This window comes from Salmo salar, chromosome ssa02, assembly GCF_905237065.1.
Source record: "Salmo salar chromosome ssa02, Ssal_v3.1, whole genome shotgun sequence".
NCBI lineage: Eukaryota > Metazoa > Chordata > Actinopteri > Salmoniformes > Salmonidae > Salmo > Salmo salar.
In genome coordinates, this window is record NC_059443.1 from 75,436,285 (window position 1) to 75,451,033 (window position 14,749).

The following is a 14,749-nucleotide window of genomic DNA, read 5'->3' on the forward strand; positions in this document are numbered from 1 at the left end:
GGGGCTCCTCTCCTCCCTGTCTGCTATGGGGGGCTCCTCCCTGTCTGCTATGCGGGCTCCTCTCCTCCCTGTCTGCTATGGGGGCTCCTCTCCTTCCTGTCTGCTATGGGGGCTCCTCACCTCCCTGTCTGCTATGCGGGCTCCTCTCCTCCCTGTCTGCTATGGGGGGCTCCTCTCCTCCCTGTCTGCTATGGGGGCTCTTCCTCCCTGTCTGCTATGGGGGCTCCTCTCCTCCCTGTCTGCTATGGGGGGCTCCTCTCCCCCCTGTCTGCTATGGGGGGCTCTTCCTCCCTGTCTGCTACGGGGGGCTCTTCCCTCCTGTCTGCTATGGGGGGCTCCTCTCCTCCCTGTCTGCTATGGGGGCTCTTCCTCCCTGTCTGCTATGGGGGGCTCTTCCCTCCTGTCTGCTATGGGGGGCTCCTCTCCTCCCCTGTCTGCTATGGGGGCTCTTCCTCCCTGTCTGCTATGGGGGGCTCTTCCTCCCTGTCTGCTATGAGGGCTCCTCTCCTCCCTGTCTGCTATGGGGGCTCCTCACCTCCCTGTCTGCTATGCAGGCTCCTCTCCTCCCTGTCTGCAATGGGGGGCTCCTCTCCTCCCTGTCTGATATGGGGGGCTCCTCTCCTCCCTGTCTGCTATGGGGGGCTCCTCTCCTCCCTGCCTGCTATGGGGGGCTCCTCTCCTCCTTGTCTGCTATGGGGGCTCTTCCTCCCTGTCTGCTATGGGGGGCTCCTCTCCTCCCTGTCTGCTATGGGGGGCTCCTCCTCTAAGTAGCGTGTGTTTGGGGGGTATGCTGTAGCGTTAACATTTCCCTTCACTGCAATTAAGCGGCCCAAACCATGAAAAACAGCCCCAGACCATGACCTCCACCTCCACCATCCAAAAATATATTCTCCCTGCTTAACATCAAGAAGGAGTCACCTCCACCACCACCACCCAAAAATATATTCTCCCTGCTTAACATCAAGGAGGAGTCACCTCCACCACCACCACCCAAAAATATATTCTCCCTGCTTAACATCAAGGAGGAGTCAAATCCCAAAGATTATACCTGGCAAATGTTAAACCCTTAATTTAAACGTGACCTAAGACCTAGACAGACAGACAGAGAGATGGACAGACAGACAGATGGACAGACAGACGCAGTTTTGTATCACAAGCTCAGACCTATTTGTTTGAATCCAATCACCAAGCCTGTTAGAATAGAACAGTTGCCAGAGGATATGAAACTTTGCGGTTAACTGTAACGTTCAGGAAGTAGTCTACTCTACAATGCCCGTTGTAGACTGGACGACAAGACAACTTACATAGGGTAAATGTCATATTTTTAGGGATTCAAAGCTCTATATAGCCGTTATATTGATACGTGTTACATCCTACCCATGTTGTACATTTGTCTTTTACCTTTTCTGTTTATGTGTTGAGATTTAAAGAATTGTCTGCTTTGCTGCACAGTGTCTCGCTCTTATCGTGGTCAGATCTTTATTGTAAAAGAGAATGAACAGTGGGGGAAAAAAGTATTTGATCCCCTGCTGATTTTGTATGTTTGCCCGCTTACAAAGAAATTATCCGTCTATAAATTTAATGGTAGGTTTATTTGAACAGTGAGAGACAGAATAACAACAACAAAATCCAGAAAAACGCATGTCAAAAATGTTATAAAATTATTAGCATTTTAATGGGGGAAATAAGTATTTGACCCCTCTGCAAAACATGACTTAGTACTTGGTGGCAAAACCCTTGTTGGCAATCACAGAGGTCAGACGTTTCTTGTAGTTGGCCACCAGGTTTGCACACATCTTAGGAGGGATTTTGGCCCACTCCTCTTTGCAGATCTTCATTAAGTCATTAAGGTTTCGAGGCTGACGTTTGGCAACTCGAACCTTCAGCTCCCCTCCACAGATTTTCTATGGGATTAAGGTCTGGAGACTGGCTAGGCCACTCCAGGACCTTAATGTGCTTCTTCTTGAGCCACTCCTTTGTTGCCTTGGCCGTGTGTTTTGGATCATTGTCATGCTGGAATACCCATCCACGACCCATTTTCAATGCCCTGGCTGAGGGAAGGAGGTTCTCACCCAAGATTTGATGGTACATGGCCCCGTCCATCATCCCTTTGATGCGGTGAAGTTGTCCTGTCCCCTTAGCAGAAAAACACCCCCAAAGCATAATGTTTCCACCTCCATGTTTGACGGTGGAGATGGTGTTCTTGGGGTCATAGGCAGCATTCCTCCTCCTCCAAACACGGCGAGTTGAGTTGATGTCAAAGAGCTCCATTTTGGTCTCATCTGGCCACAACACTTTCACCAGTTGTCCTCTGAGTCATTTAGATGTTCATTGGCAAACTTCAGACGGGCATGTATATGTATTCTTGAGCAGGGGGACCTTGCGGGCACTGCAGGTTTTCAGTCCTTCATGGCGTAGTGTGTTACCAATTGTTTTCTTGGTGACTATGGTCCCAGCTGCCTTGAGATCATTGACAAGATCCTCCCGTGTAGTTCTGGGCTGATTCCTCACCGTTCTCATGATCATTGCAACTCCACGAGGTGAGATCTTGCATGGAGCCCCAGGCCGAGGAATATTGACAGTTCTTTTGTGTTTCTTCCATTTGCGAATAATCGCACCAAATGTTACCACCTTCTCACCAAGCTGCTTGGCGACGGTCTTGTAGCCCATTCCAGCCTTGTGTAGGTCTACAATCTTGTCCCTGACATCCTTGGAGAGCTCTTTGGTCGTGGCCATGGTGGAGCGTTTGGAATCTGATTGATTGATTGCTTCTGTGGACAGGTGTCTTTTTACAGGTAACAAGCTGCGGTTAGGAGCACTCCCTTTAAGAGTGTGCTCCAAATCTCAGCTCGTTACCTGTATAAAAGACACCTGGGAGCCAGAAATCTTTCTGATTGAGAGGGGGTCAAAGACTTATTTCCCTAATTAAAATGCAAATCAATTTATAACATTTCTGACATGCGTTTTTCTGGATATTTTTGTTGTTATTCTCTTTCTCACTGTTCAAATAAACTTACCATTAAAATTATAGACTGATCCTTTCTTTGTCAGTGGGCAAACATACAAAATCAGCAGGGGATCAAATACTTTTTCCCCCCACTGTATACCTGTTTAAATAATATAAATATACTACGCCATCTTTCTCCAAGTCAACTATGTATCCTTTGTGTATCCTACATGTTTATGATGGCAATTCTAGCCTTTTGTGGTTGTGGCATAGGACTACAATACTGATACCGAATTGAGACTGTTCTGAGGGCAAAAGGGGGTGCAACTCAATATTAGGAAGGTGTTCTGAGGGCAAAAGGGGGTGCAACTCAATATAAGGAATGTGTTCAGTGTATATTGTTCTTTCTCTGCCTCTGGCTCTCTCAGGGGAAGGGGACTGATTTTGTAATATCATGGATCAGACTCCTCAGTCACTCATTCCAGCCCAGGACTCTGGTCCACTGTCCTCCATTACGGCTCAGCCTGCCCCTCCACAGTCCTCCATTACGGCTCAGCCTGCCCCAACACAGTCCTCCATTATGGCTCAGGGTGGTTCTGTTGTCGCTGCACCCCAGCTTGTTGGCTGCAATGTCGGAGGTTCAGTTTATCAAAACATCAGTGTTACTATCCCTTCACATGGTGCTGGTAAGACAATTCTTTATTGTTATTTTTGTTATAATAGAAAATAATAGCACAAGAAAAACAAGACGAATTATTACAGAAATGTTGATTAGTTAATATGCAGTGTTCCTGTCAAATAGTACAATACAATTAAGCTTATATTTTGTGTTCTGAAAGGGTACGAAAGTTGAACTAAGCTCATGAGGTATTTGTAAATTGTATTCTTCAAGAATCAATGGGTATACAGGAAATAATTAAGTTCAAAAAGTGGATGAACCAATTGTAGATTAACACACACACACACACACACACACACACACACACACACACACACACACACACACACACACACACACACACACACATAAAGTACGCCCATAAAGGAAATTGGACTTTGAAACCAGTAACTGAAGGTATTGTGTTTGTTACTTTACTGAATACTGCAGATAAAATATACTTTATAATCCAACGACACTATCAATTTTCTTTCCTCATTAGATGAAGAGCTGCCAAAAGTCAAGGACAAACACAAGTCCAACATGAAGAAGAAGTTTGGGAGCATCTTTGAGGGGCTTGGAAAATGGGGAAACCCAACATTGCTTGACAAGATCTACACAGAGCTCTACATCACAGCTGGGGAGAGTGAAGGGGTTAATAAGGAGCATGAGGTATGGCAGATTGAAGATACGGCTCGGACTAAAGCATTTCAAGACGATGCAATCAACTGCAATGACATCTTTAGATCTTTAGACCCTAAGACAGAGGAACATAATGACAAATCCCAATCCAAACAAGAGGTACCCATCAGAACTGTGCTGACAAAGGGCATCGCTGGCATTGGAAAAACAGTCTCAGTGCAGAAGTTCATCCTTGACTGGGCAGAAGGAATAGCCAATCAGGATGTAGATTTTGTCTTCGCACTTTCATTTAGGGACTTGAATTTGATCAAAGATGACTGCAATCTCTTGGAACTCCTGAGTGACTTCCACCCTGAACTAACAGATATGAAGGACGCAAAGAAGTTTGCCGACTGCAAAGTCGTGTTCATCTTTGATGGCCTCGATGAAAGTCAACTTCCACTGTGTTTCCATAACAACAAGATCTTGTCTAACATAACCAAGACAACATCAGTAGAAGTGTTGCTGACAAACCTCATCAAGGGGAATCTGCTTCCTGAAGCTCTCCTCTGGATTACCTCCCGACCAGCAGCAGTTGATAAGATACCCTCTGACTGTTTTGACCGTGTAACAGAAGTTCGGGGATTCAACGACCCACAGAAAGAAGAATCCTTCAGGAAAAGATTCAGTGATGATGAAAACCTGGCCAGCAGAACGATCTCCCACATCAAGACATCAAGAAGCCTCCACATCATGTGCCACATTCCTGTCTTCTGTTGGATTACTGCCATGGTTCTTGGGAAAATGTTGAGCAAAAATGACAATGGAAAAGTACCTAAAACTTTGTCTGAGATGTACATTCGCTTCCTACTCACTCTGACAAACATGAAGAACAAGAAGTACCATGGGGAAAACCAACCAGATCCTCGTAATCTGTCAGAGCCTGACGTACAGATCATTCTGAAGCTTGGAAAACTAGCCTTCCAAAACCTGGCAAAGAGCAATCAGGTGTTTTCTAAAGAAGATTTGAGAAAGTGTGACGTTGATGTCAATGAAGCCTTCTTGCTCTCAGGTATGTGCACAGAGATCTTCAGAGAGGAGGACCCAATGTTTCAAGCAAAGAAGTACAGCTTTGTGCATCTCAGCATTCAGGAGTTCTTTGCAGCACTCTATGTTTCCCACCTCTTTGTCTGTGAAAACATCAACCCGTTTGTGTCAAGAGAGATCAGGTTACCAAGATCGAATGACTGGTATTTTGGAGAAGGTGAGGACATCAGGCCACAACCCAGGGGATCTCAGCAGCAGCAGAAAACACTGCATGACTTGCAGAGAAGTGCGGTGGATGAAGCTTTGAAGAGCAAGACCGGTCATCTAGACCTCTTCCTCCGCTTCCTTCTGGGCATCTCACTGGAGTCCAATCAGATCCTCTTGAAAAGCCTACGGCTCCAGACAGAGGGGAGACACAGAGAGCATCCAGAAGACCATCCAGTACATCAAAGATAGGCTTTCAGACGAAAAACAAAGACATTATCCCTCCCCAGAGAGGTGCATCAATCTCTTCCACTGTTTGATCGAGTTGAACGATACCTCATTTGTGAATGAAATTCAAAGGTTCTTGACATCCAAGAACCCTTCTGAGAAGAAGCTGATGCCTGCACAGTGCTCGGCGATGGCATATGTACTCTTGATGTCAGAGGAAGTGTTAGACAAACTGGACCTGAGAGAATACAACACGTCAGATGAGGGGCGTAAGAGGCTGGTCCCAGCTGTTCGATGCTGCCAAAAGGCCATGTGAGTTGAAGTGTTGATGTGTACAGTATGTGTCTTCTAGCCATTTATTTAGTACTATACTACATCCACACCTCTCATAATAAACATCTCTCCTCTGAAGACTAGCAGACTGCCGCCTTACAATGAGTTACTGTGAAACAGTGGCATCTGCACTACAGCTGCCTGACTCCCACCTGAGAGAGCTGGACCTCAGCGTCAATGTCCTGTTGGACCCGAAGCCCCTCTTCGTTGGACTGAGCAGTCCCAACTGCCAACTGGAGTCACTTAACCTGAGCCATATCAACATGGAAAGATCAGGACCAGAGCTTCTAAAGGCTGTGCTGATGGGTCCTCACAACCAGCCACTTGTGTTGAGGTGAGTTCTGTGCCTGGACCAACACACAGCAGAACACTTTTGAACAGTTATTAACCTTCAAATCTACTCTGGCAAAGAAACCAAGCAATAGCTTTAATGATAAACAACTTAAATCATGTTGGCAAGTTTGAAGAATTCAATTATTTGTTGTTGTTTCACATAGAATCACCAGTTGTGATCTCAAAGATGACATTTGTGAAACCGTTGCCTCAGCTCTCCAGTCAGCTGGCTCATGTCTGACAGAGCTGGATCTCAGCTACAACAAACTGACAGACACCGGGGTGAAGCAGATCTCCAATGGTCTTTTGAGTCCACACTGTAAACTGAAGATCCTGCGGTGTGTAATGAAAATGTTTAAATGGGAAGTTCAGGATCAATAGAAGGGATTGGGACATGTGTGTCATTTTCAAAACGGTCAAATCAACTCCATATGTGGTTTGACATTAGGTGATTTGTTAATTTATGTAAAAACATTGCACATATGCCCTTATCCATTAACATTGATTGTTAACTAGCTTCTTAGTCCAGGATTTGTCTTAATCTGTGTCTGGAAAACGGCCCTATAGGTTCATTTATTCTGGATTAAAGACAACTCCCCTTTACATTTTGTTTATGCATTTTTTTGTGTGTTTGACAGATTGACTGGTTCTGAGGTTACAGCGGAGTCCTGTGGAATTTTGTCCTCTGCTATAGCAGTCTCTCAGCTCGAGGAGCTGCGTCTGGGCTGCAACAAACTGGGAGACTCTGGAGTAAAGCTGCTGTCTGCTGGACTGATGGATCCACATTGTCAGATACATACTCTGGGGTGAGAAATAAACCGCTATGTTTCATCTTCTGTATGTTATAGTAGAATAAACATTTTATTACTGCATTTTTTAAACTGTACTGTAACAATGGAAACACCAAGAGAACGTAGTGTTAAATTCTCTCCCTTTCCATCCCAAGGCTAAGGGAGTGTAATCTCTCCAGACGTTCCTGTGTCTCTCTGGCTCCTGTTCTGTGGTCATACTCAGTACTGAGAGAGCTGGACCTGAGAGACAACAATCTGTGGTACTCTGGAATGAGGCTCCTCTCTGCTGGACTGAGGAACCCCAACTGTAACTTACAGACTCTTAGGTAGATTATACATTTGGTTTTGTGAAATCATACTGTAAACTTCAGAAAACAGTAAAATAGGAATGATTTAACTAGTGAACTGCACTTAAATAGAATTTAAACTTTTTAACCTAAAAATATATACTCTAGCAGTTGTTCATTGTTTTATGCTGTCTCTTCTCTCTGTAGGCTTTCTGGTTGTCTAGTCACAGAGAAAGGCTGTACATTTCTTGCCTCCGCTCTGGAATCAAACCCCTCCCACCTGAGAGAACTTGACCTGAGCTTCAATCACCCAGGAGACTCCGGAGTGAAGCTGCTCTCTGCTAAACTGGAAGATCCACACTGTAGACTGGAGAAACTCAGGTAAATGGAAAATGTAGTTGATTTTACTTTTGCTTCTGTTAACACCTCATTGCTCAATGGGCTTTCAAGACCCTATTTTATATAGTGAATTCATCAAGGCAATCTCCACTGTAATCAGGTTCAATAGGCCCTACATTACTCGTTTTTTGTCCTATAGTTTGGACCATGGTGGAGAGTCCAAAATCAAACCAGGCCTGAGGAAATGTGAGTCATCAAAATACGTTTAAGAATATAAAGCTAGCTTTTTAATCACCTAAACTTTATAAGAAAATTGTGAAAAGAACATAACACATACTGTACCAGTCAAAAGGTTGGACACACCTACTTATTCAAGGGTTTTTCTTTATTTTTACTATTTTCTTCATTGTAGAATAATAGTAAAGACATCAAAACTACGAAATAACACATTTGGAATCATATACTGTAGTAACCAAGAAAGTGTAAAACAAATCAAAATATATTTTATATTTGAGATTCTTCAAAGTATCCACCCTTTGCCTTGATGACAGCTTTGCACACTCTTGGCATTCTCTCAACCAGCTTCATGAGGTACTCACCTGGAATGGTTTTTTCTGTACAGCACTTTGAGATATCAGCTGATGTAAGAAGGGCTATTTAAATAAATTTGATTTGATTTTCCAACAGTCTTGAAGGAGTTCCCACAAATGCTAAGCACTTGTTGGCTGTTTTTCCTTCACTCTGCGGTCCAACTCATCCCAAACCATCTCAATTGGATTGAGGTCGGGTGATTGTGGAGGCCAGGTCATCTGATGCAGCACTCCATCACTGTCCATCTTGGTCAAATCGCCCTTACACAGCCTGGAGCTGTGTTTTGGGTCATTGTCCTGTTGAAAAACAAATTATAGTCCCACTAAGCGCAAACCAGATGGGATGGTGTATCGCTGCAGAATGCTGTGGTAGTCATGCTGGTTAAGTATGCCTTGAATTCAAAATAATTCATGGACAGTGTCACCAACAAAGCACCCCAGACCATCACACCTCCTCCTCCATGCTTCACGGCGGGAACCACACATGCTGAGATCATCCGTTCACCTACTCTGTGTCTCACAAAGACGCAGCGGTTGGAACCAAAAATCTCAAATTTGGACTCATCAGACCAAAGCACAGATTTCCACCGGTCTAACGTCCATTGCTCGTGTTTCTTGGCCCAAGCAAGTCTCTTGTTATTATTGGGGTCTTTTAGTAGTGGTTTCTTTGCAGCAATTTGACTATGAAGGCCTGATTCACGCAGTCTCCTCTGAACAGCTGATGTTGAGATCTGTCTGTTACTCTTTGAATAATTTTTGGGGGCTGCAATCTGAGGTGCAGTTAATTGCCCATTTCTGAGGCTGGTAACGCTAATGAACTTATTCTCTCCAGAAGAGATAACTCTGGGTCTTCCTTTCCTGTGGAGGTCCTCATGAAACCCAGTTTCATCAAAGCGCTTGATGGTTTTTGCGACTGCACTTGAAGAAACTTTCAAAGTTCTTGAAATGTTCCGTATTGACTGACCTTCATGTCTTAAAGTAATGATGGACTGTCATTTCTCTTTCCTTATTTGAGCTGTTCTTGCCATAATATGTACTTGGTCTTTCATCAAATAGGGCTATCTTCAGTATCACAACACAACTGATTGGCTCAAACGCATTAAGAAGGAAAGAAATTCCACAAATGAACTTTTAACAAGGCACACCAGTTAATTGAAATGCATTTCAGGTAACTACCTCATGAAGCTGGTTGAGAGAATGTGAAGAGTGTGCAAATCTGTCATCAAGGCAAAGGGTGGCTAATTTGAAGAATTTCAAATATAAAATGTATTTCGATTTGCTTAACACTTTTTTGGTTACTACATGATTCCATATGTGTTATTTCATAGTTTTGATGTCTTCACTATTATTCTACAATGTAGAAAATAGTACAAATAAAGAAAAACTCTTGAATGAGCAGGTGTGTCCAAAATGTTGACTGGTACTGTATTTTGTCTTGCTACAGATGCCTGCCAGCTGAAGATGGACTTTAGGTTAGCAGATGATGACCTGACTCTGTCCGAGGACAACACGAGGGTGGTGAGGAGAACGCAGGTTCACCTAAATCCTTATTTTGATTTCTCGGATTCAGATGACTCAGATTTCTCACATCGGACCAAAAAGTCGGATAGGTGGGCCAAAGTACGCTGCAGGGAGCCCCTGTCTGATGGTCGTTCCTACTGGCAGGTTGAATGGACTGGCTGGGTTGACATTGGGGTGACATATACACCCAGATGGGGTATGGAGAATAAGAGGTGTTTTGGGCTTTTTTGCTGCAATGAACAGTACGCATTTATTCATGATATCAGGCTCTCAGTTATATCAGCACCCAGGCCTGACCCAAAGTGTATAGGAGTGTATCTTGACTTTCCAGCCGGCACTCTGTCCTTTTACAGCGTCTCCTCTGGTACACTGACCCACCTGCACACATTCCACACCAAGTTCACTGAGCCACTCTACCCTCAGTTCAAAATCATGTGTGATGAAAGGGAGATATTTGGCTCTGTTAAAATCCAAACTCTGTGAATGAAACAAACAGGGAGAGTCTGGAATGAAACAAACAGGGAGAGTCTGGAATGAAACAAACTGGGAGACTCTGGAATGAAAGCAGCCATCATCAGAGTGAAACATTTTTTAATAATGTTAATGTCTGTAATTAGATTTAGTCTGTGTTTTTTGGGGGGAGATTGAATTGAACTTTACTGATACTCAGGTGGGAAATCGAAATGGTATAGTCTTACATGACATATGGTGATGATGTAAATAATGATTCATGTCTAAAGTTTTGTATGGAACTGAGAGTCATGTTGTTGTGTCTCTGTCTGATATAAAGTGATGAAGATGACACACACCTGTCTCATCACAACGACACCACTCAGAGAGATGACACACACCTGTCTCATCACAACGACACCACTCAGAGAGATGACACACACCTGTCTCATCACAACGACACCACTCAGAGAGATGACACACACCTGTCTCATCACAACGACACCACTCAGAGAGATGACACACACCTGTCTCATCACAACGACACCACTCAGAGAGATGACACACACCTGTCTCATCACAACGACACCACTCAGAGAGATGACACACACCTGTCTCATCACAACGACACCACTCAGAGAGATGACACACTCCTGTCTCATCACAACGACACCACTCAGAGAGATGACACACACCTGTCTCATCACAACGACACCTCTCAGAGAGATGACACACACCTGTCTCATCACAACGACACCTTCACTCAGAGAGAGACCAATGATGTTTTGATTAGAAACCTTTATGTAATAAACGTAATAAATATTTACCATTCACACATCATTCAGCTTTGAGTGTGTAAATGGTCTTTGGAAGTTGTTTGATGTTTATATTATTTTATTATTGTTGTGGTTATAGTAAACATTCTGTTTTATTATTAATATGTTTATAATTATTCATTTGTGTAAAAGCTATTTGAGTTTAGTTGAAGCAGCTGAAACCAGGGAATCCTGCCAGTAATGGAAGAGAGAGAGAGGGGGAGGAGGGGGAGAGAGATACTGCAGAGTGATAGAGGGAGGAGGGGAGGAAGAGAGAGTGATACTACAGAGTGATAGAGGGAGGAGGGGAGGAAGAGAGAGTGATACTGCAGAGTGATAGAGGAAAGAGGGAGGAGGGGAGGAAGAGGGAGAGTGATAGGAAAGATTGTTAGAACTAAACCAAGATAGACCACAGCCTGTCATTCCAAATGGTAACAGATGAGTCATAGCGGGCAGAACAAGCAAGGAGGTGGGCAGAGCCAAGCATGAGCTAGGTCCTATTGGCACGTTCTAGCAGGCATTTGCATATTTCCGTTAATAAGGAAGGCTACTCTGAAGTGCGCGTGTGCAATAACTAAATTTGCCTTTGCACTCCTTCTAAACTACACAATGTTTTAAAACTTTGGCAAAGGGTAAAGTATACAACATTTTGTCCACTCTGTTCGTAACAGATTCTAGTTTTGGGAATAGAAAACTGTATTGAGATCAAACGTTTCATCGCAAAGCGGATGCTTCACATTTACACATCCAGTGAAATATCTGTCATTGTTCTGTCTGTGGTGATACTGCAGACTGCTAGAGGAAAGAGAGAGGGGGGGGAGGAAGGGAGAGTGATATGTGAACGAGAGAGAAGGACGGAGAAAGGGGGAGAAATAGAGAGAGATATAGGAAAGAGAGAGAGGGGGAGAAGGGAGAGAAAGGGAGAGTGATACTGGTGGGCAAATTTGTTTTGATTAAAAAAAATGTAACCAATTTGTTTGTTGTTTGATTTTTCTGTCATAATCAATTTGAGCGATGGATAAAAGGGCATTTATTAGAAAATGTATACAGTACCAGTCAAAAGTTTGAGCACACCTGTACTCTTTCTTCATGGTCGATTTGCTGCAAGAAACCACTACATGAGCAATGGACATTTGATCGGTGGAAATCTGTCCTTTGGTCTGATGAGTCCAAATTTGAGATTTTTGGTTCCAACCGCTGCGTCTTTGTGAGACACAGAGTAGGTGAACGGATGATCTCAGCATGTGTGGTATGGCGGAGGAGGTGTGATGTTGTGGGGGTACTTTGCTGGTGACACTGTCTGTGATTTATTTAGAATTCAAGGCACACTTAACAAGCATGCATTCTGCAGCAATACCTATCTGGTTTGCGCTTAGTGGGACTATAATTTGTTTTTCAACAGGACAATGACCCAAAACACAGCTCCAGACTGTGTAAGGGCTATTTGACCAAGAAGGAGAGTGATGGAATGCTGCATCAGATGACCTGGCCTCCACAATCACCTAACTTCAACCCAATTGAAATGGTTTATTCTACAATGTAGAAAATAGTAAAAATAAAGAAAAACCCTTGAATGAGTAGGTGTTCTAAAACTTTTGACTGGTACTGCAGGGCCATCATCATTTCTACATACTTTCTATCTAGTATGTAGTTTAAGACATTGAAGTTTGGCCTGGAGTGTTTTTCTCCTCTCCTCCTCCCCTATCCACCTCCTATCCTCCCCTATCCTCCTATCATCCTTTTCCCCTATCCTCCTCCCTATTCTCCTCCCCTATCCTCCTCCTCCCCTCCTCCTTTCCTCCTCCTATCCCCTTCTCCTCTCCTCCTCATTCTCCCCCCTCTCTTCCTATCCTCCTCCTTTCCCTCCTCCTCCTCTCTTCCTCCTATCCTCCTCTATCGTCCTCCTCCTCTTCCTTTTCTCCCTGTCTGCTATGGGGGCTCCTCTCCTGTCTTCTATGGGGGGCTCCACTACCTCCTGTCTGCTATGGGGGGCTCCTCTCCCCCTGTCTGCTATGGGGGGCTCCTCTCCCCCTGTCTGCTATAGGGGGCTCCTCTCCTACCTGTCTTCTATGGGGGCTCCTCTCTCCCTGTCTGCTATGGGGGCTCCTCTCCCCCTGTCTTCTATGGGGGGGCTCCTCTTCTCCCTGTCTGCTATGGGGGCTCTTCTCCTATCTGTCTTTTAAGGGGGGCTCCACTCCCCCCTGTCTGCTATGGGGGGCTCCTCTCTCCCTGTCTGCTATGGGGGCTCCTCTCTCCCTGTCTGTTATGGGGGCTCCTCTCTCCCTGTCTGCTATGGGGGCTCCTCTCCTCCTGTCTTCTATGGGGGCTCCTCTTCTCCCTGTCTGCTATGGGGGGGGGGTCCTCTCCCCCTGTCTTCTATGGAGGGGGCTCCTCTTCTCCCTGTCTGCTATGGGGGGCTCTTCTCCTACCTGTCTTCTATGGGGGGCTCCACTCCCCCCTGTCTGCTATGGGGGGCTCCTCTCCCCCTCTCTGCTACGGTGGGCTCCTCCTCTAAGAAGACAGTATTTGGGAGGAGTAAGAAGCAACAGGACTGTTGACCTGGAGTGAACTGAAAGAGGCACTATCCAGTAAGAAACAGAAGAGAAGCATCATTCTTCCTACTCTGGACAAACTGTCAGTGGAGATCCTGAAGAGGGAGGTCCTTACTCCCAAGAACATGTTTTCATTGGCCGGGAACAGGAAGGAGTCGCCATCAATCAAAAGGCTGTCATTGGGTAACTCTAGCAAGGAGTCTGTGCCACTGAAGAGTCTCTCTCTGGATAAGAGGAAGAAAGAGGTTAAGAAATAGGTGAAGAAAGATGGGAAGAAAGGAGAACAGATTATATTCTCTATGGGGAACATTGGAAAGGAATCCCCTTCACCACCCCCCCCAAAAAATTCTCTCTGGTTAACATCAAGAAGGAATCATGTCCTACACCACCCAAAAATACACTACATGACCAAAAGTATGTGGACACCTGCTCGTTGAACATCTCATACCAAAATCATGGTCATTAATATGGAGTTGGTCCCCCCTTTGCTGCTATAGCAGCCTCCACTCTTCTGGGAAGACTATCTACTAAATGTTGGAGCATTGCTTCTGGGACTTGATTCCATTCAGCCACAAGAGCATTAGTGAGGTCGGGTACTGATGTTGGGCGATTACGCCTGGCTTGCAGTCTGCGCTTCCAATTCATCCCAAAGGTGTTTGATGGGGTTGATGTCAGGGCTCTGTGCAGGTCAGTCAAGTTCTTCCACACCGATCTCAAAACACCATTTCTGTATGGACCTCACTTTGTTCACAGAGGCATTGTCATGCTGAAACAGGAAAGGGCCTTCCCCAAACTGTTGCCAAGCACAGAATCGTCTAGATTGTCATTGTATGCTGTAGAGTTAACATTTCCCTTCACTGGAACTAAGGGGTCCGAACAATGAAAAACATCCCCAGACCATGACCTCCACCACCACCCAAAAATATATTCTCCCTGCTTAACATCAAGAAGGAGCCAAATCCCAAAGATTATACCTGGCAAATGTTAAACCCTTCATTTAAATGTGATCTAGGCCCTAGACAGATGGACAGAC

At 44.8% G+C, this 14,749-nt stretch overlaps 1 protein-coding gene across 1 annotated transcript; it reads left to right on the forward strand.

Moving 5' to 3' along the window:
- The first annotated feature begins 3,131 nt into the window (after positions 1-3,131).
- LOC106597840 (NACHT, LRR and PYD domains-containing protein 3-like) lies at positions 3,132-10,412 on the forward strand. Its single transcript, XM_045713284.1, has 10 exons — positions 3,132-3,633; positions 4,108-5,490; positions 5,663-6,017; positions 6,118-6,372; positions 6,536-6,709; positions 7,010-7,177; positions 7,318-7,488; positions 7,657-7,830; positions 7,988-8,034; positions 9,823-10,412. The coding sequence occupies exons 1-10, from the start codon at positions 3,402-3,404 to the stop codon at positions 10,380-10,382; spliced, it is 3,519 nt and encodes a 1,172-aa protein (XP_045569240.1). The 5' UTR covers positions 3,132-3,401; the 3' UTR covers positions 10,383-10,412.
- Positions 10,413-14,749: the final 4,337 nt, after the last annotated feature.

Bases quoted from the DNA above. Each gene is read 5' to 3' on its own strand.
- LOC106597840 (XM_045713284.1), top strand. From the start codon at position 3,402: ATGGATCAGACTCCTCAGTCACTCATTCCAGCCCAGGACTCTGGTCCA. The intron at 3,634-4,107 runs GTAAGACAATTC...TTTCCTCATTAG, and splicing joins TATCCCTTCACATGGTGCTG to ATGAAGAGCTGCCAAAAGTC. The intron at 6,373-6,535 runs GTGAGTTCTGTG...TGTTTCACATAG, and splicing joins AACCAGCCACTTGTGTTGAG to AATCACCAGTTGTGATCTCA.